The following is a 24,700-nucleotide window of genomic DNA, read 5'->3' as shown; positions in this document are numbered from 1 at the left end:
TTTTAAGATTCTTACAACATGTCTCACTTCTATTTTGATTTATTTCATAAACATTGCATAAACTAAGGTGGACCATACAGATATTCTCTTCTTCTAAATGAGATTGTTGAACCAAAATCCTAAGAGGAAGCAAAACTTTCTTTGACTCCTTAAGATGCCAAATTTCCTTATGTCTCTGACACCCATCTGATGCTTTATTCATTTTGCCTGTGGCTCTGTATCAGCAGACTCTATGAGGCCTTCCAAGACCAGGCTGAACTGTGTGTTCACACAATGCACAAAGATGTGCTTTCAATTCTTCAGTTACTGAAATTGAATAACTGTTTTTTTCTTGAAAGTAGATTAAAGCAGAACAGATTCCTAGAGTTTATATAACATTGAAATAAATCCTTGAAAATTGTATTCACATTTTTTTTCACTTAGGTATATTTTATTTCTCTTTTATCATAAAATCTATAAACATAGACTAGCAAATATATTATGCATGAAAGAATAAATTGTATGAGAAGAGAACACATGCTCAGGAATGACTTTTAATCATTTAGTCAAGTCAGTTTTCTCCAGCTTTTTAGTTTTGTCTCCTATAGGGTCAGCCTAGCAACAGGAGAAAGCAATAAGAAGAGATCTTTGACTGTCTTGGTTTTTGACCTGGTTGCTGACAGCAGAGTAGATTCCAAAGGGTGGGTCAGAACTGAGGTGATGGGAAAGACTTTCAGAAGTGAATGTAATTGTCAAGACGTGATCAGAAAATGAACAGTGACGGGGAATTTTGCAAGGAACAGATGGCAAAAGTGGAGTTCAGTAAAGTGGCCAGACTAGATGGAGACTGGGTCCAGAACCAAGGAGTCAAAATGCAGGTAGACATGAGTGGAGGCCATGCCTACACTCACAGCCCAGGTTAAGAAAAGTCCAGGTTTGCCTGTTCAGGCTTTAACCCAGGCAAATTCAGACAAGATGCTCACTTTTGGTGGTCTTTATAAAGCCATATGCATTTTCCAGCCAATATCCCCCACACCCACACTCTGAAGGAACCATTTTAACTGTTGACAAAAAACAAGTTAAACAAGAGAAAGTGCTGAATGACTGTCTTCAATTGTCCCCTCCTCCAGTGAAATATTTAGGTAAGTGTGCATGGTGACAAGAAGCTCTTCTCTGATGGTGAGTGAAAAACTATTATTAACAGTGTGTTTATGCATATAAGTTTTGAACATACTGCTTTGCAACCGGAATACTTTTGTGTTAAAAGACAAGAGATTGGCATAAGAACATAATCTGCCAAGGAAAGTTGAAATGAAGTGCTTGCTCTGCTCTGCATGAGTCACAGTTACAGGCAGACATTTAGAGTTTCCACACCATCCAGTGGGGAAAAAAAAACCCTTGCTGGGAATCAGCTTTGGAAGACAAGGCAGCTGAGCTGATCTTTGAGCTGCTGGGTGAGCAAGTTTGACAGCCACATGGTGACCAGAGACATTCCATTCTCAACACACCCAGAGGGAACAGCAAGACCCAAGACAGTCAGAACAGCTTGAGCATTTTCACACTAATCCAGAAATCCTTTGTAATCTGGCTTTTATTTATTTCTGCTGACTCCATTCATTCATTCAAGAAATATTGAGAGTTGACCCAAGTAGATGCTGGGGAAGGAGTGCACAAAACAGACACGTCCCTTCTTTCATACTGCCTACAGCAGGGAGCTGACAACTGATTACACAATATAAATGTGACATGGCCACCATGATGTACTTCAAAGGAGAGATGCCAGATGCTCTGAAAATATGATATTAGGGAGATTTGACCTAATTAGGGGGCTCAAATTATCGTTATTAATTTGATATATTATTATTTTGTTATTGATTTGACCTTATTATTATTAAAATAAGAATGACAGCTAATATTCACATGTCACTTACTATATGCTAGACACCATTATAAGCACTTGAATATATTAACTAATACTGATCTCAATAAACCTATGAAGGAGATATTTTTATTTCTCCATTTTTACAGAAACTGTTAAATCCCATCCTCATCTATAAAATGGAGATTGTATCTTCATAAAATGAGGATTAGAGACAACAAGCAAAGTGCCTGCACTATAAATTATGGTCAAATTCTGTCTGTATTATGCTTACCAGGTCAAAAGACAGGAGACTAAACCTGTCATTCAGAAGACTCCAGTTTTTAGAAAAAGAAGAATGGCATTTATCTGAAGATGGGCAGGAGAGCAGGAAAGTGGCAGTGTGAAATCCACATTGACAACAGGGACAGATCCTCCCCATCAGCTACAGTTCCCTCGCCATCAACCTTCAGAGTGGGGATCACAGGAGGGAAGAGTGTGTAGGGACCAAAGGTCTCAAGATTTGCTCACTGTGGACCCCTCGCCTTAGTTTTAGATAGTTTTTCTATAGTTGCTGTTGTGTATAGTGTTTTCATACACAAAGAGAATAGAGAAAGAGAGTTTAAAGGATAACTGGGTAACTGCAAGAGAACATGATATCGTGAAAATAAGGGGATTGGGAGTCAGTTTTAGCACTTGGATAAAAGTCCCAACCTTGAACATGTTTTTAGATTTTCTGAACCTTAGTTTTGTCACCTATAAACTAGATGTAATAAAAACTTATCACTCAGGAAGCGTTAGTAACTTCCCCCATTGGCTCATTGTTAAATCTTTCTGAGACTCAGTGTCTTTATTTGAAAAATGGGAATAAAAATTGAACCTACATCAGGGAATTGACATTTAAATGGATTAACGTGTAAACTCCAAAGCATTATATAATTATCAGGTATTATTAATCAGTCATAAAATATTTGTGAAACCTGTATACTAACTCCTATAATGGATGTTAGAGAAATAGTTTGAGGCAGGAGAGAGTCTCTGGGAGAGAAATCCATTCTTCTCCTTGGTCCAGAGAGAAAAGGCAGCAAAGCCAGGGGAAAGGCCTTGTGGCACTCACAGCATCCAAGTTCCTGCCACTTGGCTCTCCTGGATGATATCTGACACCCTAACCCAGCCATCAGCTAAGAGCTTGCCCAGACTGCCTGACCCAGGGCTCTAAGGACAGGACTGCAGGGTGGATTTCTAAATCCTCAATAAGTAGGCAAGGAAATCGTCACAAGAAACAAACAAACTAAAAATGACCTGAATGCACTGTGGAAATATTGTGCTGATTAATAGTGGAGTCTGTCAAGGACAAGGGAAAGAAAATCACTAGAGGTTTCTGTTTCTGCTTTGAGTTGATCGATCAATCTGAATACACTGATTTCTAGCCCATCAGTGCAGGCCACCTGCTTTAAAGCTTCTTTTATCTTATTCCCTCTTCCTTCTGAGAAGATATAAAACGATTAAGGGTTGGAAAGTTTCTTGCCCAACTTCAATTCAGGAGGAAGCTCAGCCACAGAACAGGCAAGCGTGGCATTGCCTCAGAGAAAAAGAGCTTGTAGAGACAGGTCCCTGAGAGATCCAGCCCAAATTTTTCAAACAAGGAACCTCCTTCATGATACATCATACATCCTAAGACTTTCAAGTACAGGAAGAAAGGATCTGCTTCACCATTGACCACCTGATACAATGCACCCAGCAGGGCCCTTGTGAGTAAAGCAGTGAGATCTTTCTCTACGATATGACCCACAGGGACAATGCAGGTTTTGTCGGCAGCCTGAAGTTTGTGACTTTTCTGGTTGCCCTAAGTCCAGTACTTCTACTCCTGGGAGCCAGAGTGCAGCTTCAAGACAACGGGTATGATGGAATACTTATTGCAATTAATCCTCAGGTACCTGAGAATCAGAACCTCATCACAAACATTAAGGTGAGTGGCAATTATCAAATTGATATCATGACCACAATAGATCAGAACTGTAGCCTTCTTTAAAGAACTAACAACCCTACCAGGTTTGTATTTGAGCCATAGAGAGGGCAAGATTATTTCTTCTCCTTCTCCTCCTCCTCCCCTTCCCCCTCCCCGCCTCCTCCTTCTTCTTCTTCACAGACAGAATGCCTTTATTTTATTTTTATGTGGTACTGAGGATCCCACCTAGTGCCTCACACATGCTAGGCAAGTGCTCTGCCACTGAGCTACAGCCCCAATCTGAGAGGGCAACATTTCTTAAAGATAGCACACACACACACACACACACACACACACAAATAATGATTAGGGCCAAGGCAGTATGTTCACCTACTTCTGTATAGTCTCAGCTCACAGTGGGTTTTTTGGTTACTGCAAAGTTTGTTTGCTTTTTCTACTTGACTGGTTTTGGGATAGCAACTTTAAAAACTAACAACCCATTATGGCAAAAGAGACAGGATACTTGACTGATGAATCAGCATGATCGTTCTTATTAAAATCATCTTGTTGGATACTATCCTGATGATGAGAATTCTCAAATAGAAAGGGTGAGAGTGCGTACGGTGGTACGGTGCAAGAGCAAAAAAAAATCTCTCTTTTCACCTGAGTGGTGTAAAGCAATTGCCTATTTTCACTTGAATATGGCAAGGGAGGATCATTACTTAAAAGCCCCTTTTGGAATTGCTCGAGTGAAAATAGTTATCATCATAGGTGTGGTCTCAAACATGCCCACAGGTGTGGCATGAGAAGTTTTGTTCAGTAAAAGCTTAAAACCCTTTCAAAAAATTAGTAGAATCACGAGGGCAAGTCCAGACCTGCACTCTGATCTCTTCCAGATAACCATTGAAATTTTAATTTTTTTTTCTTTTGCTCCTGTGCTTTCATGAACTCCTTCAGAAAGCCAAAATATGTTATGAGTGATAAAAATAAGTTTGTCTTTTGTTTTATTATAGGAAATGATAACTGAAGCTTCTTTTTACCTATTCAATGCCACAAAGAGAAGAGTATTTTTCAGAAATATACAGATTTTAATACCTGCCACATGGAATGCTAATAATTATAGCAAAGTAAAACAAGAATCATATGAAAAGGTAAGCATTCAGGATTTCACTAAATGAGCTTAAATAAACTTGAGTGAAACAAAAAGCAACAAAATAAACTGTGTTATTGATGTTAATGTACTGGGCAGAGTTTTATTGACAAAATATATGAACTGTACCCCATAAATATTATGATTATTTTGTGTCGATTAAAAATAAAAAATCCTTGTTAAAAATATGAAAATAAAATAAATGAGTATAAATCATGGAGTGGAAAAATAAGTAAAATGCCATTGCCCAAGTACGTTTTTAGATCTTACTAAATAACTTATAGGATCCTTGCTGAAAAAAAAAAAAAAAAAAAAAAAAACTCACTGTGTAAATTATCCTCCTTATAACCTTAATGGAAACAAAATAGATAGACAGTAACTACTTGTTAATTGAACATTAATTAGCATCAATGTCACAAGCCTGATTACAGAAATGATAAATGAAGCCAAAACTGTTAATAACAGATGCATGCAAATTAGAGTATAGCATGGTAAAAAGCACAGCACATAAGCATTTGAGCATAATCATATGAATTCATAGCATTGTTATTTCATGCCTAAATTAATGTCTGATAAACTTTAAAGTCACAAACAAGTTCGATAGCAACTAAAAATTGTACAGATAATGGTGACATAATTATGTACAGGTAACCAGTCTATAAAATATTCAGAAATCAGTGATGGTACAAATATAAGAATTTATTTTTTTTAATTATTCCTTTAACTTTGTTTTGTTCAACCTTTCTTTTCCATTTTTTAGTGATTTTTTTTCATGTTGAATCAATTGTTCTCCAATCACTAATTAAAAAAAAAAATTAGTTATAGATGGACACAATGTCTTTATTTATTTATTTTTATGTGGTGCTGAGGAACAAACCCAGTGCCTCACACGTGCAAGGCAGGCACTCTACCACTGAGCTACACCACCAACCACTGTCCAATCACTTTTAACCAGAAGTTATACAAAGTGTGACCCCTTACAGTTGATTCAATGTCCACTCATAGCAATTTTCTAAAGTCTAATAGTCTCCAACATTAATGTTCAGGGTTACTTTGGTGACTTGAGAAGAAAAGGTGAGTTTAGCATGCTTTTTTTCATATTCCTTCACCTCCATTATCCTTGGAGTGGAAGGATGATTATAAGCTCTTACACATTTAATGTTTTGAAAACAGGAGGTGGCTGGAGTTATCTTGCATAGTCAATTANTATATATATATATTTAATTGTAGATGGACACAATAGCTTTATTTTATTTATTTATTTTTATGTGGGGCTGAGGGTCAAACCAGTGCCTTACATGTGAGGGGCAAGTGCTCTACCACTGAGCCACAACCTCAGCCCTTGCTGAAATTTTTGGTTGAGGACCAACAGTCAGTTTTATCCTGAGGATGAGCAGTAAAGGGAGAAATTCCAAGGATGACTATCTTTATTCACCATCTTGTCAGAGGCAGTAACACACAGGTACAGACAAGAACACAAGCCACCCACGCATATAAAAATATGACTGCCTTCTCATGCCATGGTGTAAATTAGCAGAATTTCACTTTAGCCCAAGGCCAAGATGCTGGTTTAGGGAAGTGAGGAAATATGAAGGCAGGACAGAAGGTTATAAGGCAAAGAATGGCTACTGTTTTGGTTTTGATGTGAGGTGTCATCCAAAAGCTCATGTATGAGACAAAATGCAAGAAGGTTCAGAGGAGAATGACTGGGTTGTAAGAGTCTTAACCCAATCAGTGAATTTGTATTTGCCAAGTGGAGACTGCTCTTCATGTGAGCCACTTCCCTCTGCCACACTCTTCTCCCATGATGTTCTGCCTCACCTAGAGCCCCAAGGAATAGAGCGGGCCTTCTGTGGACTAAGGCCTCTGAAACCGTGAGCCCTCAGATAAACTTGTCCTCCTCTACGGTTGTTCTGATTAGGTCTTTGAGTCACAGAAGTGAAAAAGCTTACTAAAACAGCTATCTTTTCTTTTCCAACTAAAAATGAATTACCCTTGAAGATCTCTCATGAACTAGAGATCAGGGTGCTTTCCCACAGGGATGCCCAGCTCATACTGGTATGTACAGTATAAATAAATGTTAAATCAGTTTGGTGAGTGACTATGAACAAGAGCCCATCACAGCTGCCAGGAGGGCCCAGAGTAGAGACACTGAGAAGAGCTTAACTCAGGGCATCAGTAATGGAGTAGGCTCGAGATTTGTTATAGTCCAATCAGAATGGCAGAGACATGTGGCACAGCTTGCCCCTTTCCTTATTTTTGTTATTTGGTATGAAATTTCTTAAAGTAATTTTAATTCTTAGCTCACATTTGAAGTTACTCTCAGAAACTGAATGGCATAGCAATGTAAATAGGTACCCTAGTGTCCTGAAGAAGTTAAAGAGGTTCTTAAAAGCATTTGATTTCTGACCAGATGAAAGCATTTGATAATATTTCGTGTAGGGACAGGGTAAGTAAGGGAACTGGGACAGACTGGGGAGAAAGTACCAAGAATTTACATGTAGTATTTAATTATCATGCAGCCTGAAATTGGTTGCTGTTATTACAGATTAGGAAACTGAGGCTCATGGAAGGTCAACAGTCTGTCTCAAATCAAACACCTAATAAATTAGAGCCACAATTTAAATGGGTGTTTGACTTCAAAACCTATGCTGTTTGCACTAAGCTATGTAGTCTCTATGTGATTGATGGAGATTGCATTAAGCAATTTGGTCTTCAGTAGGACTGAGAAGTACTGGAGACACCCAGCATCAAAACCAGGTTGCCAAAGGTAGAACCCCTGATCGCCATCATGGGGAGAGAAACAAATAAGTAAAGCATATGTAACAATATTACTAAACAGAAAGACCAGCAGACAGATTAGAAATTGAATGCTATTCATGTATCTTTTGGGTGCCATTTCCTTTAACTTCATCATGTCAATTAAGCAAGCACACAGTGAATGATAATATGAACAGGACCTTGCTAGGCACTGCAAAGGACACAAAGACAAGCAAGGTAGCTCTTGTCCTTGTGAATCTACAGTATGATGTAGGTAGGAATCAGGGGACAAGGGAAAAGGTTAGGAAAAGTAGATAAGATCTGAATTACAATAGTCTATAAGGCCTAATGTAACCCAAAACAGCCTCTGAGTATCACCCATTCCATGCAAAGGAGTCTTTCTTTTTTGCTTTTGGTCAAAATTCCAAGCCTAGGAGTGATGTGTTGTCCAAATGAGGACTATGTAATGGCACAACCTCTTTAGCAATTTTGGTAGGTGTTGTTTTTCAAAGCCGTTGGCTTTTTAAAATATAAATGTTAATTATTGTAAAATTAATTCATTACATCAGAAAAAAATGAACAAGGTGGAAAAATGGAAAATATCTTCTTCCTCTCCTCGGTGGCAAGTGCATACATACATGCACATAAACACACACCCACGCATAGCATATGTAGTGATAATTATATATTTAAGGTCATATTAGAAGTATTGTTGCAAAATAAACTTCTTTCTTCCCCTTTTTAAACTTGACAACATACTTAATTTCTAAGGGCAAATTTGGGACAATATATTATCTTTGTTTCTAAAACAAGAGAAACAATGTGATATATAAATTGATGCTGTCTTGATGGTTATATGAATAGGTATTTACTTTCAGACTTTGAATGTTGTGTTTTAGCAATCATAATTGAAATGGTCAGGACTTAAGAAGAAATGTAATTTCACTAGAATGACTGATTTCTTAATCAAATTGGTTATGGGAATGAAAGGACAAGGTGAAAAAGATCTTACTGCCTTCCCTAATGAAATAATCCACAAAAAGTTGTTTGTAAAAAGCTGTATCTCTTTACAGCACAGTTCTGAATGATATGTAAATGCTCTTAAAATCTCCTTAAATATTTTATTACATTTTATAGTGCTATAACATCAGACTTTTAACAGTGTTGACTTTCAAGTATATTTTAATCCTCTAGATTAAATATCCCTACCATTCTCTAAATGAGAAGATCAAAAGGAGGTAATGAAGCTCCACGGAAATTTGCTAAGCTTTAAAAGTAGATGTTTTTGAAAGTGCCAAATGATTTAGTTGATATTTAATTGTGAATGCATTCTAAGTTCCATCTATAAAGCATTTATTTTCTTCCTTTTTTATTTAATCTGCTCTTAAATAAGGGTATAATTATATACAGAAAAATGCACAAATATAAGGTGCACAGTGAAGATTGCTTTAACATACATTTATGCCAACAATATCACAGTCAAAATCTAGAGTACCGCAACATATTTCTTTTACTTTAGGCAGATGTCATAGTGACTGATTGGAATGGGGTACAAGGAGATGACCCATACACTCTGCAATACAGAGGATGTGGAAAAGAAGGAAGATACATTCATTTCACACCGAACTTCCTACTGAATGATGACTTAATAGCTGGCTATGGATCACGAGGTAGGTGTGGCTAATCAGAAAATAACTACTGTACATTAGTATTCCCAAGATCTTATGTCGGGTGCTCAAAAGGACTCAGAAAACCTGAAACTTATCAAGGACTTAGAGTTTGGGTGGGGCGAAAAGTCACATGCACATGCAAAGATGAAGAACTAAGAAAGTCAGGAAGAGTTAAGCACTAGGTTAATGAAGTGCTCTCAGAATTTAGTAAAGTTTTGAGACAAAGGTGGTCCAAACAGGTCTCACAAAAGAAAAAGGCTTTAAAGTGTCATCTTTTGATTAATGAAAGAGAAGGAGAGAATAGCAGGAAGAGTGTGAATAAAGCTGTAGTTGTGAGGAACCTAGGCATGTTTGAGAGATGTATAGAAGGAGACCCCACGGATGGCACAGAGATTGGTATGGGAGAAAATACCGAAATGTACATGGAGCCAGGTGATGTGACAGCCCCAAATATTCACATGAGCAACTCACCACTGAAGGTTCATAAGCACAGGAGCGACACAGTGTTTTCAGAAGATTAGTTGGGTTGTGTGGATAACCTGACAAACTCAAATCAATGGGGGAGGACCTGGTTATCAAGAAAATAACTAGCAGATGTCCAGGTAAAAGGCCATAAGGCTTGAGGAAGAGTGAATGTGGTGAGAGGGGAAGGACAGGAGAGACAGTAACTAGAACACGAGGACTTCCTATGTGCCAGGTGCCCTGCTGTTTGCTTTTTAAATATTTTCTTATTTAATTCTAACAACTCCAAGTGATAAAAAATATTCCAGAATTTCAAAAGAGAAATAGAGGTCGGAACTGATACAGAGTGAAAAGCAAAAGGTATGTCCAGGAGGCAGTAAGGAACAAGGACAGCGCCAATTTCTTAGAAATAGAGGGACCGGTTGAAAGGAGAAACCCTTAAGTGTGGATTTAGGCAAGATGATGGTGAGGAGTCCCAGCCAGTCCTGCTGGGAAGTTCGGCCTGTGGTCAAATGTGGACTGGAACTTGGGAGAGAAGTCAAGGTTGCAGGCCACAGACTGGAGGACAGTGGGTGAGATCTGAGAAATTAGTGAGAACAGGTCAGTCAGTCAAGGGCTAAACTTCCAACCTTAACTTTTTGTTTGTAACTTACAATAGTGCCTTTTAATGTTTTTTGTTTTTACCCTATTCAAATTTAAATAGATTTTGTTATTCTCTGTATAGTTAGCAGGGAGTTAAATGACATATTCTAAAAAATATACTTTGTAAAACTTTATCAAAACTGTAACGGGTTTTACCCAGACCAGCCATGAGCAAACAGAACCAGGTGTCTTAAGTGTGGCCTGCCAAGCTTGGATCCTGTCCCGCCTTACGGAGCAAGTCAGGTAGAGGGAAGGGCCCACCATAGAGACCAAGGCTCTGCACATCTAGATACAGAGATGCAACATAGTACCTCTCAGAGGAGCTTGCCTTCTAGAGACAGACAGACAAAGCACTGAAAACACAGTGTGTCACTGGCTTTCTATGAGTTATGCACAGTGTACAAAAGAAGAGATGAGATTAGAGAATCCAGCTTCAGCTCCCAGATAAAGATACTAACCACAGTGACAAAGAAATGAACAGTCCTACATAGGTTTTTCTTAAAAAGGGAGACCTGACAGCTGAAGAAATCGTGAAAAGCAGAAATAAAGGCTGTAAAAACAGATGAAGAATCAGCTCCAGCTGATGGAAGAATCAGATATTGAAAACCAGTCAAGCATCCCTCAGATGAAAAAATATTCATGTTTAATAAAAATAAGTAAAAAGAAGACAAATGAAGACAGAGTAGATAAGCAGGACTCAATTAAAAAACAACTCACAAAAGCAAATCAAAAACAACAAACTCCTTTTTTTTGACAATGAAGAGGAAAATGAGTTAAGTGTAAGCTTGTTTGAAAGCATATGCAGTATTTTTAAAAGAATATTTTCCTGTGTCTTTCAAAATGATATTTTTCCTGTTATACTACAAATTCATTATAGAAAATTTAGAAAATAGAGAAAAAAATAATAAAATAAAATCTATGACTATCCATCAATACTCCTCTGCCTGGAAATGCCAACTTTGTAGATATTAACATTTGACTACTTGCCATATGTGTGCATATAAATTATATTTTTAAACAAGTAAAAAAATTTATAAAGATTCTTTTCTTCCTCGGGCAACCACAAGATGCAGATTACCTCTGCACTGCTATGTATCTTTAGCACTCCCAAATTCCATGAGTAGGAACATTCCTTCCCTAATTCTCAGCTGGGGCCATTCTCCTCCTTCCCTCTGTCTCCAGATCCAAAATTGTGCAACATGCCACAACCTAAGCCAACTCAGCAAGTACTTTCTGAGTTCCCAGAACTTACAGTGATTCCAAAAATAGAAATGTGTGTTTTGGGAGTGGAGTTCACCTGGACAATTTCTGGGGGAAAGAAGTAAGTTCTGATCTGAAGGAAATGTGAGTCAGAAAGGTAAAGTTATAAAGGATTTGATGCTGAGGATGGAGCTGCCATGAACTGAGTTGGAAATAAACACAAAAATGGAAAAATATGAATAAAATAAAAGAGAAAGGGACATTAAAGCTGCAAAGAAGATTGTGTGCTCTTGTTTTTTGTTCCCTACTTCCTCCCTGACCCTTAGGTTTCAGTCATTGCTGTAGATAAGAGAATTACCTGCAAGGAAAAAAGCAGGCACACTTGAATAGCACAGACTAGAGATAGGAAGTTCATTTGCTCGCCAGAATATACTTCTCCCCTTTCTCCAAACCCCAGATTTATAGGTCTCCATAAAGCTAAATAGAAACCTGTTAGATAGCTTCATCGAGAAAATGAGAGGATGTGGGATTCCTCATTAGCTTCTTGAAGATCTACAATAAGAAAATCACTGGTTTGCATTTACAGGACAAATATATTTCCATACTGCCTTTTTTTATGATGGTTGGAGGTGGGGTAGGAAGAGATGGGAAGGGAGGGTGGGAGAGGACTTAGACAGAGGTGTAGAATTGAGGGATATAACATATTCACTCATTAGTACGGCCCATGGCTCAGATTTTTGGGAGCTCAAAGGTAAAAGTTTTGTCTCCCACAGGCAGAGTGTTTGTCCATGAATGGGCCCATCTCCGTTGGGGTGTGTTTGATGAATATAATAATGATAAACCTTTCTATATAAATGGACAAAATCAAATTAAAGTTACAAGGTTAGTACTTTTTCTCATGTTTAAAATTTATTGACTCTAAAATTAATGAAATTTTCACTATGAAGAAATAATAAATGTTATTATTTTATTTTTATTTTATTCTGATTTTAACATTATGTGATATAAAAATAAAAAAATAAGAATAAAATTAAGTTTGTTCTGGCAATTAAAAATTAACAAGGAAGAGATCCTTCCATTTTTTTGTTTTCAAGTCTTGTTGCACTTTAATAAAAACAGGTAAATGTTTATGTGGTTCATATGTCAAAACAACATAAAAAGTTAAACTTTTAGCAGTCTCATTCCCAACACTATCTTCATTATGTTTCCTCACATCCACTCTAAGTAACCATGTTGATTAGTCTCTTATTTCTTTTCAGTATTTCTTCAGGAAAATTCAAATAAATATGAGTATATATTTTTTCCTCACCCCATTTTAAATAATTTCATTGTGTGGATATACCATAATTTATTCAACCAGTTCCCTCCTATTGGACACATAAATTATCTCTATTTTTGGTTATTCCCAATAACAATGCAGGTATTATCCATATGCCATTTCTCATGCATGCAGGCTAATCTATATGTCTGTTGAATTCCTCTCAGAAATACTGGGTCTGAGGGTACTCTCAACTGTGATGCTCACTAAATTGTCTCCTCAAAGTGGCAATGTTTTTCACTCCCATCAACAAGACTTGAGGTTGTTTATTGAGGAAGAAATCCTTTTAAGTATCATCATTACATCCTCATTCTCTTCTTTCTCTGATGTCCAGTGGACCCAAACCAAAAGTAGCACTGCCACAGCTATTGCTATTCATGCCCTTCTTTGGGTCTCCTAAAATTCCTCTAGATTTCCTAGTAACTTTTGCTTTGACTCTAATTGGTTAAAACCTTTGATAATACAGAACACTTTCATCAAGACTCATGCTTTAAAATAAAGTGAAGTGCATTTCTAAATTGATGAGCTTTCTTAGTAGAGCAGTTTTAAAATGTTTATGTGTATCTAGCAAGCTCTAATCCTTGAAACAAATTATTATATAAGCTAGTCAAGAAGTAACATAAGTACCTCTACAAAAGAACCAATTCCCCGTTTTTTTTTTTCATTTTCAGATGTTCATCTGACATCACAGGCATTTTTGTGTGTGAAAAAGGCCCTTGCCCCCAAGAAAACTGCATTATTAGTAAGCTTTTCAAAGAAGGATGTGTGTTTATCTACAACAGCACCCAAAATGCAACTGCATCAATAATGTTCATGCAAAGTTTATCTTCTGTAAGTATGTCCTTGAAATGACAAACTCCTGTAAGGTTCCATCTCTTCCCAAGATAGTTGTATATATTTTAAGTACTTAAAAACTGAGGCCTTCCAAGATGATCACCAAATAAAGATTTCTTTATAAATGTGATAATTTGCTTCCCAGGAAAGTAAGTTAACAAGGGGACCCTGGAGACCACAAAATAAATGCTTATATGGTGGTGTTCCTGTATGCTTTGTTTGTTTGTTTCTTTTTTTGGTCCTAAGGATATTGAACCCAGGAGTGCTTTACCACTAAGCCACATCCATAGTCTTTTATTTTATGCCTTGAGATAAGGTCTTGCTAAGTTGCTTAGCAGTGGAATCAACCTTCGTGACCTGATGTACTATCCAACTTCACAAAGACCTGAAAGTCAGTCTGGGGGTCATCTCTCCATGGGGTTGGGAACACTGTGGACACATAGCTTTGTGGAATTTTCTCTATATTTCTGTGGCGGACCAATGCCTCTTGTATTGAAACATTTCTTGCTTTCCTTTCAGTTAACTTTTTTCCCTCAGCTTGGTTCTAGTCAAGGTAAGGAGTCATTTGTAACTAAGATGATTTTTCATATTTCTTGTCCTATCCATTATGTTTTAAATTTATAACTTTAGTGTTGAAGCCAACGTAATTTTAGGTATTTGCTCCCTATTCTTTGTGACTTTGTATCCTCTTTGTAATCCTTTGAAGGGCTTACTCAAAAATATCCGGTGAAAAATGTTCCACAATCTCCTAACCATAGTCATGAAATATAGGGAAAAGACCTAAATGAACAAAACAGATTCTGCTCCTGTCACCCATCCTACTCAGCTTTCTCTTGTATAAATTAGAGATAGAACTACTAGGGTCTATAAAGTTCCTTATAGCTCTAAGCTCCCATGGCTCTGTTAGCAGGAAGTATTTGTCTACTCATAGTAATATAACCACTGGGAATAGATGGTAAAATATTACTTTGCAATGCAAACCATACATTTAAGTGGGATTTTGACATTGGTTTATTACTAATAAATGAATTAAAACTATATTTCTTGGTAGAGTCCTTGACTAGCATGCACAAGGCCCAATCTCTAGCACCACCAAAAAAAAAATTTTTTTCTAAAAGGGAGGTGTGTGTCAGGAAGTAGATTTAAGGTTTTCCCCTTATCCTATTTTTACAGGATCAATATTTGCACAAGATCAATAAATGCTGATTCACAAATAAAGGTGCAGTTGTCATTTAATATGATTCCAATGGATAGGCTGGGCAAGATAATATCTCCTAGGGTGTTTCCTTAACATAATATCATGCTAAAATAGGGAGGGATATTGTTTTATTTTTCTAAGATTGAGCTATACATACTGTCTGCTCTCTGTTATCTAAGTGCAAATAAGCTTTAAGATATTGCTGTCAGTACCACAAGGGTGCTAGTGTATCAAACAAAGGGTACCACAGTTGATTTGTAAGCTTGATGTCATTTTTTAAAGGAAGAAGTCTCTGACTGAGGTACTTCAGATTCCCTCTCCTTCAGCTTACCCTTTCTTTCATCTGGAGTTGCTGGAAAATGAGAAGTGTGTTGGGTCTGGGAGGAGGTTTACTCTCTGATGGACTCTTCTTTTTCCAGGTAGTTGAATTCTGTAATGCAAGTACTCACAACCAAGAAGCTCCAAACCTACAGAACCAAATTTGCAGCCTCAGAAGTGCGTGGGATGTGATGGCAGACTCTGCTGACTTCAAAGGCAGCCTTCCCTGGAAGGGTTCTGAGCTTCCACCTCCTCCCACTTTCACTGTTACACAGGCCGGTGACAAGGTGGTCTGTTTAGTGCTGGATGTGTCCAGCAAGATGGCAGAGGTAACATTTTGAACTAAAATGGGGTAAAGCATCATTTTTTTTTCTATTAGTCTTTAATCCTTTATATTTTCAGGAGTAAGGATCAGCATGAGGGAGTCTTAAGATTTGGAACAGTCAAAGGCATTTTCTTGGGGATGAGAGGAATGAATTCAGAATGTGGGCCCCAAAAAGGAAGGATAAGACAAATAAGATGCACAGATAATTCCTAATCTGCATTTTTGCTACTAATTGTGACTTTTCCCACCAAGACCCTTTTCTAAAACTCTGACATGCAACAAATAGCATCTGTCTGGTCACATTCTACTCACTGGTGAACATCCCTGGTGGAAGCAGTTGACCAAACTTGCAGCAGGCACAAATACCTACTGTGTGTGTGTGTGTGTGTGTGTGTGTTTTCCATGCCAGTGTGTACAGAACTTCTAGTTCAGTCATCTGACAATCTAGTAGCTCCTTGAAACCCACTCTGGAAAACTCTATCTCTCAGAGTGGTTCAAGGCATAGTTTCTGGAATTAGGCAGGTGTGTTTTAAGTCTTGGCTCTTTCACTTACTGTTTGTGTAATGAAGAATAAGATGACCTCTCTGAAGCAAAATTTTCTCATCTGTAAAACAGATAATAACACCTGCTTTCAAGAGAGTCAACTATTAAGTTTTTAGGAAACTTAAAATTCAGTTGTTACAAACAGCTATTATTAAAAATTGAACTATGGGGATAGGGGTTTAGCTCAGTGGTAGAGCACATGCTTAGCATGTGCTAACCTGAGTTCAATCCCCAGCACCACACACACACACACACACACACACACACAGAGAGAGAGAGAGAGAGAGAGAGAGAGAGATTTAAACTATGTAAACTTATGATTAAATAAAATACATCAAAATAACTAAATGCTCAAAACTCATAATTTTCTAATTTTCTTCTACTACTTGTTATTTTTATTAATGGTCAGGATTGGCAAACTATTTCATGGGCCAAGTCTGACCCACCATGTACATAGCTCACAAGTGAAGAGTAATTTTAGACTTAAATAGTTAAGAAAAAAATCAAGAGAATAATGTTTTCTGGCACCTAAAAGTTACATGAAATTCAAATTTCAGTGTCCATAAGTTGAGTTTGGAACATAGCAATTCATTTGTTATATATTTCCTATGCCTCTTTATTGCTGCAATAGCAGATTGAAGTACTTGTAACAGAGAATTAATGGCCCACAAAGCCTAAATTATTTACTATCTGGCCCTTTACCAAAAAAAAAAAAAAAAGAGTCTCTTGATCCCTTATCTTCCCATATGGGTTTGCTGCTTTGCTCCTAAACATCTTTTCTTCCCTCTGCATTCAGTGATATCGCTTTGATAACCTGATATCAGCCAGGGTAGGAATATGTATTCCATAGAAATTGGTAACTGCTACAAGTCAGAGCTCATTTTTTTTAAAGCCAGAAAGCCAGTTACTAAATATTTACCAGCATGTCACTATCCATTTTAATAAGTTTTTGAGGGGGAACAAGTGAGACAATAAATATAAAATTTTTGGCTCATAATCAATAACTGTTAGTGTCATTTTTATTATAGTACTTGTCAAGGAGAGAATTTCTCCTGTCTTTATTCCTAGGATCAACAGTCAGAGAATGTTTGCCTCTGAAGTATTAGGAAATCCACTTCAGCAATCAGCATCTGGATAATGTGGACATGCTGTCTGCCTGCAGTTGAACAGGGCATGATTTCCCTAAATATGGTCTCTGTGTAATTTATATTGGCTCCCTGACCCTGTTGAGCAAGAATGAATGAAGAGGAAGGGAAAGATAATTGTATTTGAGAGAAGACCTAAAATAAGTAGAAGAGAAATGAGCCCAAAATAACAAGCTCATTGAACATTCATTCATCAAGTACTCACACAGTGCTGGCCTGGGCAGTGGGCACAGAGATGTCAAGAACAGGGTATCTGCTTTAAAACATAATACAAAGAGATACATGACACACACATGTGAATAAACATGTGTGATAGGTCTCCACTGAGGTGTGAGTCACTGTGGAGTGGCGACCAGGCCTCATCTGGTGCTGTGGAAGGGGGTGCTAGAGAAGGGCTTCACTGACAAGGTGCACCTGGAGTTGAATCTTGCATGATGAGGGGGAGCTGGCTAGGCTGGATGAGATGAAGGAAGAAAAGGGAGGGCATTCCTGGAAAGGAAAGTGTGTGTGCAGGGGCCAAGAGGTAACTTTAGAAGGAAGGGCATTGATGGGTCTGGTTATAACTAACATTGAACTGACATGACCTGTTCAAAGACATGGGGGTTGGTAAGAAGAATGGTAAGAGACAGTTCCAGGTTTCTGGCTTATTAGTTGAGAACAGAGGTCAAGATTAAGAATGAATTAAAAGTATGTAGAGTTAGAGACATATATTGGGGCATTAAGATATGTGTGGGACTAAAATATGTGAAATGGGGTCTGGGTATTAGAGGAACTGTTTGGATTGAAGGAAAAGATCACCATCATCCCTGATGAGGTCGTCAATGAAGTTCAGCTTGCTGCTCCTTTCTCTTTCCTCATAGCCTTCAAAACAAGTGACTGCTGTGAATTAATCAGTAGCATCACCTGTACAAACCTGGCCACTGATATCACTTTATACTGTCATAAGTATCTCAGTTGTCTAATGTACTAATCAGGAAAGATACTATTAACCTCACAATATGGATGAAGTGTCCAGCCTAAGAGGGCCACCATAAAAGGGGGTAGCAACATAGAGGTAGACATTGGGTCCCTTGATTGTTACTCCTCTCCACCACAGGGTCTCTTTGCAATGTTGCCTCTTACCTGCACTGAATTTTAAAAGAAGTGGTTACAAATCTAGACTCAATTTGTTCTGAGATGTAGAGAAATAGTGAAGATATGCGTTCTTATTATAAAGAGCTAGCTTGTTCCAAACCATCCCTCCTTCCCCGAAAACATGCATTTTGAACCTGCAATTAATAGAACAATATTCTAGTAGTATGTCACTCTTTAAAACTCAAAAAACTATAATGCAACATCTCTAAAGAATTAGTCGAGACATTTGCTAATTGAATTACTTAGTTCATACTTTTGTCTACAAATCAGACATTGTCATCTGTTTTTTTTTTTTTCCTTTTTGGGATGTAGGCTGACAGACTCCTCCGACTGCAACAAGCAGCTGAATTTTACTTGATGCAGATTGTTGAAATTCACTCTTTTGTGGGCATTGTCAATTTCGATGGTAAAGGAGAGATTCGAGCCCAGCTACATCAAATTAACAGTGATGATGACCGAAAGCTGCTGGTTTCGTATCTGCCTACCACTGTGTCAGCTGAAGCAGAAACCAGTATCTGCTCAGGGCTTAAAAAAGGATTTGAGGTACAGTAGAGTATCCTAAGCTCCATCACCATTATTATTATTTCCTTCATTTTGTTTCTGAGGTTCTTTCTAATTAGGGGTAATCTATTACCATGTGGTTATTACAGCCTCAGCTATTGGAGAGCAATGATGAATTATCCTTAAAATCCCAGGACAATGTCTTGTTCATCTTGAAAAGTACTCAGCATGTAATGGTTGCTTGGTAAATGCTTATTGAAGGAATGAACAAATAAATGAATACCATGGCCAAGAATGAGAGACAATATCTGAGCACTTTTAAAACTGTTCCTATTTATTCTGAGTCTGTCCCAGCTGTAGCCAGAGTTACCCTTGGTTTTTCTAGTCAAAATGAGTATGTTTCTGACATTCAGGAATGTCAGAGTCTTTCTAAAAGAGCATCTGAGCTGCAGCCAAGTGTCAAGCCTCTAGTAGCAAGCAAAACCTCAGGCTGCCTATAGCCAAGTTATGTCTCCACTTAGACTGTACACTGATGTCTCATGATTAAAAAATACTTAGAGGCTGAGGGTTGAGCACATGCTTTGAATGCAGGAAGCTCTGGATTTAATCCCCAGTGCCCAAACCACCACCACCAATTGATGCCTTGGTTTCATCTCCAAGAGACTGATTTCATTGTTCTGGGGGTGATCTGATCATTCAAAGTTTTTAAAACTCTTTATGTAATTCTCATACGTAGCCATGGTTGAGAAACACTGCTCTAAGCACTTGCTGGGTCTCAGAGGCAAGGTTCTCATTCAGTGACAAAGCCCATATCCTCTATGGTGGACACTGTTCTTAGCTATGGACACATCATGGTGCTGGAACAGGAAAAGTGCCTGCCCACAAGCAACTTGGCAGTGGCACATGGGGTGACGAGTGCTGTGACTGGGTGAGGTGAGGACTCAGTGGGGATGGCACAGAGTGTGAAGATTCATGGAAGACCTCCAAAAGGCATGTGTCCCACTGTTAAGGAATTTAGACTGAGAGTGAATTCTCCTGCTAAATAAGACAGTTTGAACTATATTTCCTTTGAAATGACTGATATTCTATGTTCAGGTGGTTGAAAAGCTGAATGGCAAAACCTATGGCTCTGTGATGATATTAGTGACCAGTGGAGGTGACGAGCACATTGGCAACTGCTTGCTCACAGTGCTCAGCAGTGGGTCAACCGTCCACTCCATTGTCCTGGGCTCCTCTGCGGTGGGAAACCTGGAGGAATTATCCCATGTTACTGGTAATAAATTTCTAAAAACTTATCTGTTATAGTGTGTCTTTTAAACTCGAATTTTCAAAACACAATCATGAAACTCACATTATTTGGCTTAATTGAAAAAAACAGAAAATGTTTTCTTAAAAGTACACTACAAACCATTGATAAAATTTTGTTGATTTTGTTTTTATATTTTCTTTAGAATGTCCAAATTAAATGTGTCCAATAAAAATATATTTGCATAATTTCTTTGTTAAACCAGCCTAAGGATGTATAATCATGGAGCTAAAAAACATGTTTAAGACTAACTACACTAATATCCATAATAGGGATGGGTACAGTATTGTGAGTTACATATCCTTTTAATTCTGATGAAGCACTGATAAACTTATCTCATATTCCTTATATTTGATAAAAAATGAGTATGCTGATTTTACTATTGAAAATTAGGACTTACTGAATTATTTCTGAAAGTGATGTTTTCAGAACATAAATATAAATATATAGCAATATAGATAGCAATTAACCTAAGTTATCTAGTAGTTGCCATGATCCCAAACTATTCAATAAGCACTTATTTAGTTCTGACATAATGGGAAGAATCCTAGGCCTGGACAATACAGATATGAACAGAGCAGATAAAACTAACCCCTACGGCTACTTACTGTGCAGCTAGCTATACAAGATATCACACAGTATATCAAGCTCAGATCCAACCCCCCTGAAACTAATACTCCAATACAAAGAAAGTTTGTTGGGAAAGGTCTATCTTTTTGTTTGTTTGTTTGTTTTATTTTATCCTATATAGTTAATTTCCCAATTTCTATTTCAGGAGGTTTAAAGTTTTACGTTCCAGATAAATCAAACTCTAATAGCATGATTGATGCTTTCAGTAGAATTTCCTCTGGAACTGGAGACCTTTTTCAACAGAGCATTCAGGTCAGCATTTCTTCAATGTTGTGTTCATTGATGCGCGGAGGAGGGAAAGCTAGGGAAACAGATGAATTGTACCAACTGTTCCATTTACTTCATTGGAGTATGTAATCATCTGTGTGTAGAAGGCTTTTACTGAGCTTCTTGGTGTTGCAAGAGCCAGGTGATGCCTGTACTTCTCTAGGAGCCATTTTCTATAATTACTACTTCTGTTTTTCAAGGTCTGTGAGAAAGCTTACTTCTTTGTGACTCAAAATGCAAGTGGGGGTGGGAGAGTGGGTTGGTGCAAGGCCCAAAAGAAATATAGGAAACTGTATTTAGTTTCAGTTCCATGATAACTTTCCACCGACCAGATGGTATTTTACTTTTGCTTCTTTACTAATTAAGCCGTTTTTAAAAGGATCGATATTTTCTAATTATTTTAAATATCCTGGACATAACTGAATAATGTTTTGAACAGAATTTCATCTTCAGTTTCCTTACAGATGGTGAGTGAATCTGCCAAGTTAATAACTTGATGTAAACAATGAACTGAGTACATTGTTAGGAAATATTTAACATGAAGGTGATATGTACACAGAAAAGGCAATAACCACCTTATTAGAAGTAAAAAAAAAATGCCCAAGACATATTGTAATCAAATTCTCTAAGGTTAAAGATAAAGAGATGATTCATAAAGTAGCAAGTGAAGAGAAACAAATAACACATAAGTGTCCCAATTTGTCTGACAATAGACTTAGCAGAAACCTTATAGGCCAAAGAGTGGCATGAGATGTCACAATATTGAAGATAAAAACTTTAAACCCAAAGTCCTCTACCCAGCTTTAGAAATGAAGTTACAAAATAAAGACATTCCCAAGCAATAGCTGAAAGAGTATGTGTCCACCAGACCTGTGATAGGAAATGCTAAATAGAGTTCTTCAAACTGGAAGATAGAGATGTTCATGAGTAAGAGGAAAACATCAGAAGGTTGACTATACAGATGTATTTAGAATCCTCTAATATTGTAAACATGGAACACAAACCATTCCTATCTGTAGTATGAGGACTAAAATATAAAATAACTTATAATAGGCATATTAATAAAATAAGAGATAGGCAATAGAGAAATATGTAAAATTGAATATCAAAAATCCAAATTGTGGGAAGGAATGGAGTGAAAGTGCAGAGTTTCATTAGTCTGATTTTTTCTCTCTTTTTTGTTTATTTTCTTATCTTTATAACTGTGTTATTTTGCTCTCATTTCAAAATAGCTTATTATTAAAAAATGTATTTCGTAAGCTTCATGGTAATTATAAAGCAAAAATCTATAACAGACAAACCAAAAGTAATAAGCAAGGAATCAGAACACACTAGTAAACCACTTAACCTCAAAGGAAGACTATAAGGGAGGAAAAAAAAAGAAAAATATTAAAACTAGAAAACAAGTTACAAAATGTGGTAACTTTTATTAATTTATTAATTATTAATTATTTAATCCTTTTAATGTAATTATTAATAGGTAAATAATGTAATTTACCTATTAATAATTACATTAAAAGGATTAAATTCTCCAATTAAAAGGCATAGAGTGATTAAATAGATTTTTAAAAAAAGACCCAGGTATATGTTGCTCACAGAAAACTTATTTCACCTCTAAGGAAACACATAGACAGAATGAACAGACAGAATAAGATATCCCATGCAAACTGAATCCAAAAGAAAGCGAGAGTATCTATACTCATATCACATCAAAGAGATCTTTAAATCAAAAGCAGTAAAAAATAGATAAGGAATATCATTATATAATGATAAAAGGGTCAACTCAGCAAGAGTAAGTAACAATCCTTACTGTGTTCACACCTAATATCAGAGCACCCAAATAAAAGCAAATATTAAAAGACCCAAAATGAGAGACAGATCCCAATACAAGACTAGTAGCAAATTTAATACCATATGATCAATCCAGACAGAAGATCAACAAGGAAATAGCAGAGTTAAACTTCACCCTAGATCAAACAGGCCTAATAGACATCCGAAGGGCTTTCCACAGAACAACTGCAGAAGGCACATTCTTCGCAACAGCACATGCCACATTCAGGATATGATGGGTCACAGAACAAGTCTCAACAAATTTTTAAAAATTTTAATCACATTGAGTATATTTTCTAATTATAGTGCAATAAAATAGAAGTCAATATAAAGAAAAGCTTTGGAAATTATTCATATACAAGGAAATTAAACAACTTACTCTGGGACAACCAACGGATCAAGTAAAAAAAAAATCAAGAAATTTAAAAATTTCTTGAAACAAATGAAAATGGAAATATAACATACCAAAACCTATGTGATACAGCAAAAGCAATGCTAAGAAGGAAGCTTAAAGCAATAAATTTATATCAAGAAGCAGAAAGTTCTCAAATCAACAACCAATTAATGCATCTCAAGAAACTAGGAAAACAAGAACAAATCAAACCTCAAATTAGTAGAAGGAAAGAAATAATGTAATAAAGACCAGGGACAGGAAGGAGAGAAGGCCAGAAAGAGAAAAGAAATAAATAATAAAGATCAGAGCAGAAATAAATGCAATGGAGACTAAAAAAATACAAAAGATTAATGAAATAAAGAGCTGTTCTTCAAAAAGGAAAGCAAAAGAGATATACCCTTAGCTAGACAAATAAAAATTGAGGGAGGACTTAAATAAATACAATCAGAAATGAAAAGGGATACATGGCAGCTGACACCAAACAAATACACAGATTCATCAGAGATTATTATGAACAACTGTCAACAAATCCGATAAACTAAGAGAAATGGACACTTTTCTAGACACATACCAAGATTAAATCACGATAGTAAATGACATAAACCAGGCACAGAAAGATAAGTAGCACATAATCTCACTCATAGGTGGAATATAAAAAAGCTGATCTCATAGAAGATGAGGGTGGAATGGTGGTTATCAGAGGCCATAGGGAGTAGGGGAGAGGGAGAAATGGGAAGAGGTTGATTGTTGGGTAGTAAATTTTAGTTAGGAGTAAGAGATTCTGGTGTGCTAGTGCATAGCAGGGTAACTATAGATAGACATTGACAGTGTACGGTATATTTCAAAGGGCTAGAAGAAAGGATTTTGAGTGTTTTCACCCTAAAGAAATGATTATTTCAGAGATAAAATGTTTTACCTGAGTTAAAAATTACAGTGTATACTTATATCAACATATCATATGGTGCTCCATAAGTAAGTGCAATTTTTATGTTTTTATCAGTTAAAATAAACTTAAATTAAAAAAGATAAAGTAAAAATGTGAATTATAAATGACATATATGTTATAGATAGATTAGACCATAATCAATTCTCTTGCCAATTCCCCATAATCTTTATACCCTGTTATTTCCTCTTTAACATGGTATAAAACCAACTGTCAAAAAAACCCATGAAAACCAAATTTAATATAAAATAGTCTTCATATGGTCTCAAATTAGTCTTAGCATTCCCAACATTGGCTGCTGCTCCCTATTGTTTGCATATCATTAGTTCTCCTAGGGCAGAAGCC

General features: G+C 36.8%; 1 protein-coding gene across 1 annotated transcript in view; it reads left to right on the top strand.

Moving 5' to 3' along the window:
• The first annotated feature begins 3,204 nt into the window (after positions 1–3,204).
• Clca2 (chloride channel accessory 2) overlaps positions 3,205–24,700 on the top strand; it is a 35,673-nt gene continuing 14,177 nt past the window's right edge. Inside the window, exons 1-9 of the mRNA XM_015504735.2 lie at positions 3,205–3,806; positions 4,799–4,936; positions 9,215–9,365; positions 12,443–12,551; positions 13,659–13,818; positions 15,439–15,666; positions 18,797–19,027; positions 20,081–20,258; positions 21,067–21,173. Of these exons, the coding sequence (XP_015360221.1) occupies positions 3,621–3,806; positions 4,799–4,936; positions 9,215–9,365; positions 12,443–12,551; positions 13,659–13,818; positions 15,439–15,666; positions 18,797–19,027; positions 20,081–20,258; positions 21,067–21,173 (1,488 nt within the window). The 5' untranslated portion in view covers positions 3,205–3,620. The remainder of the gene's footprint in view (positions 3,807–4,798; positions 4,937–9,214; positions 9,366–12,442; positions 12,552–13,658; positions 13,819–15,438; positions 15,667–18,796; positions 19,028–20,080; positions 20,259–21,066; positions 21,174–24,700) is intronic.

Source organism: Marmota marmota, unplaced genomic scaffold, assembly GCF_001458135.2.
Source record: "Marmota marmota marmota unplaced genomic scaffold, marMar, whole genome shotgun sequence".
Taxonomy (NCBI): domain Eukaryota; kingdom Metazoa; phylum Chordata; class Mammalia; order Rodentia; family Sciuridae; genus Marmota; species Marmota marmota.
This window is presented reverse-complemented; position numbering and strand designations above follow the sequence as displayed.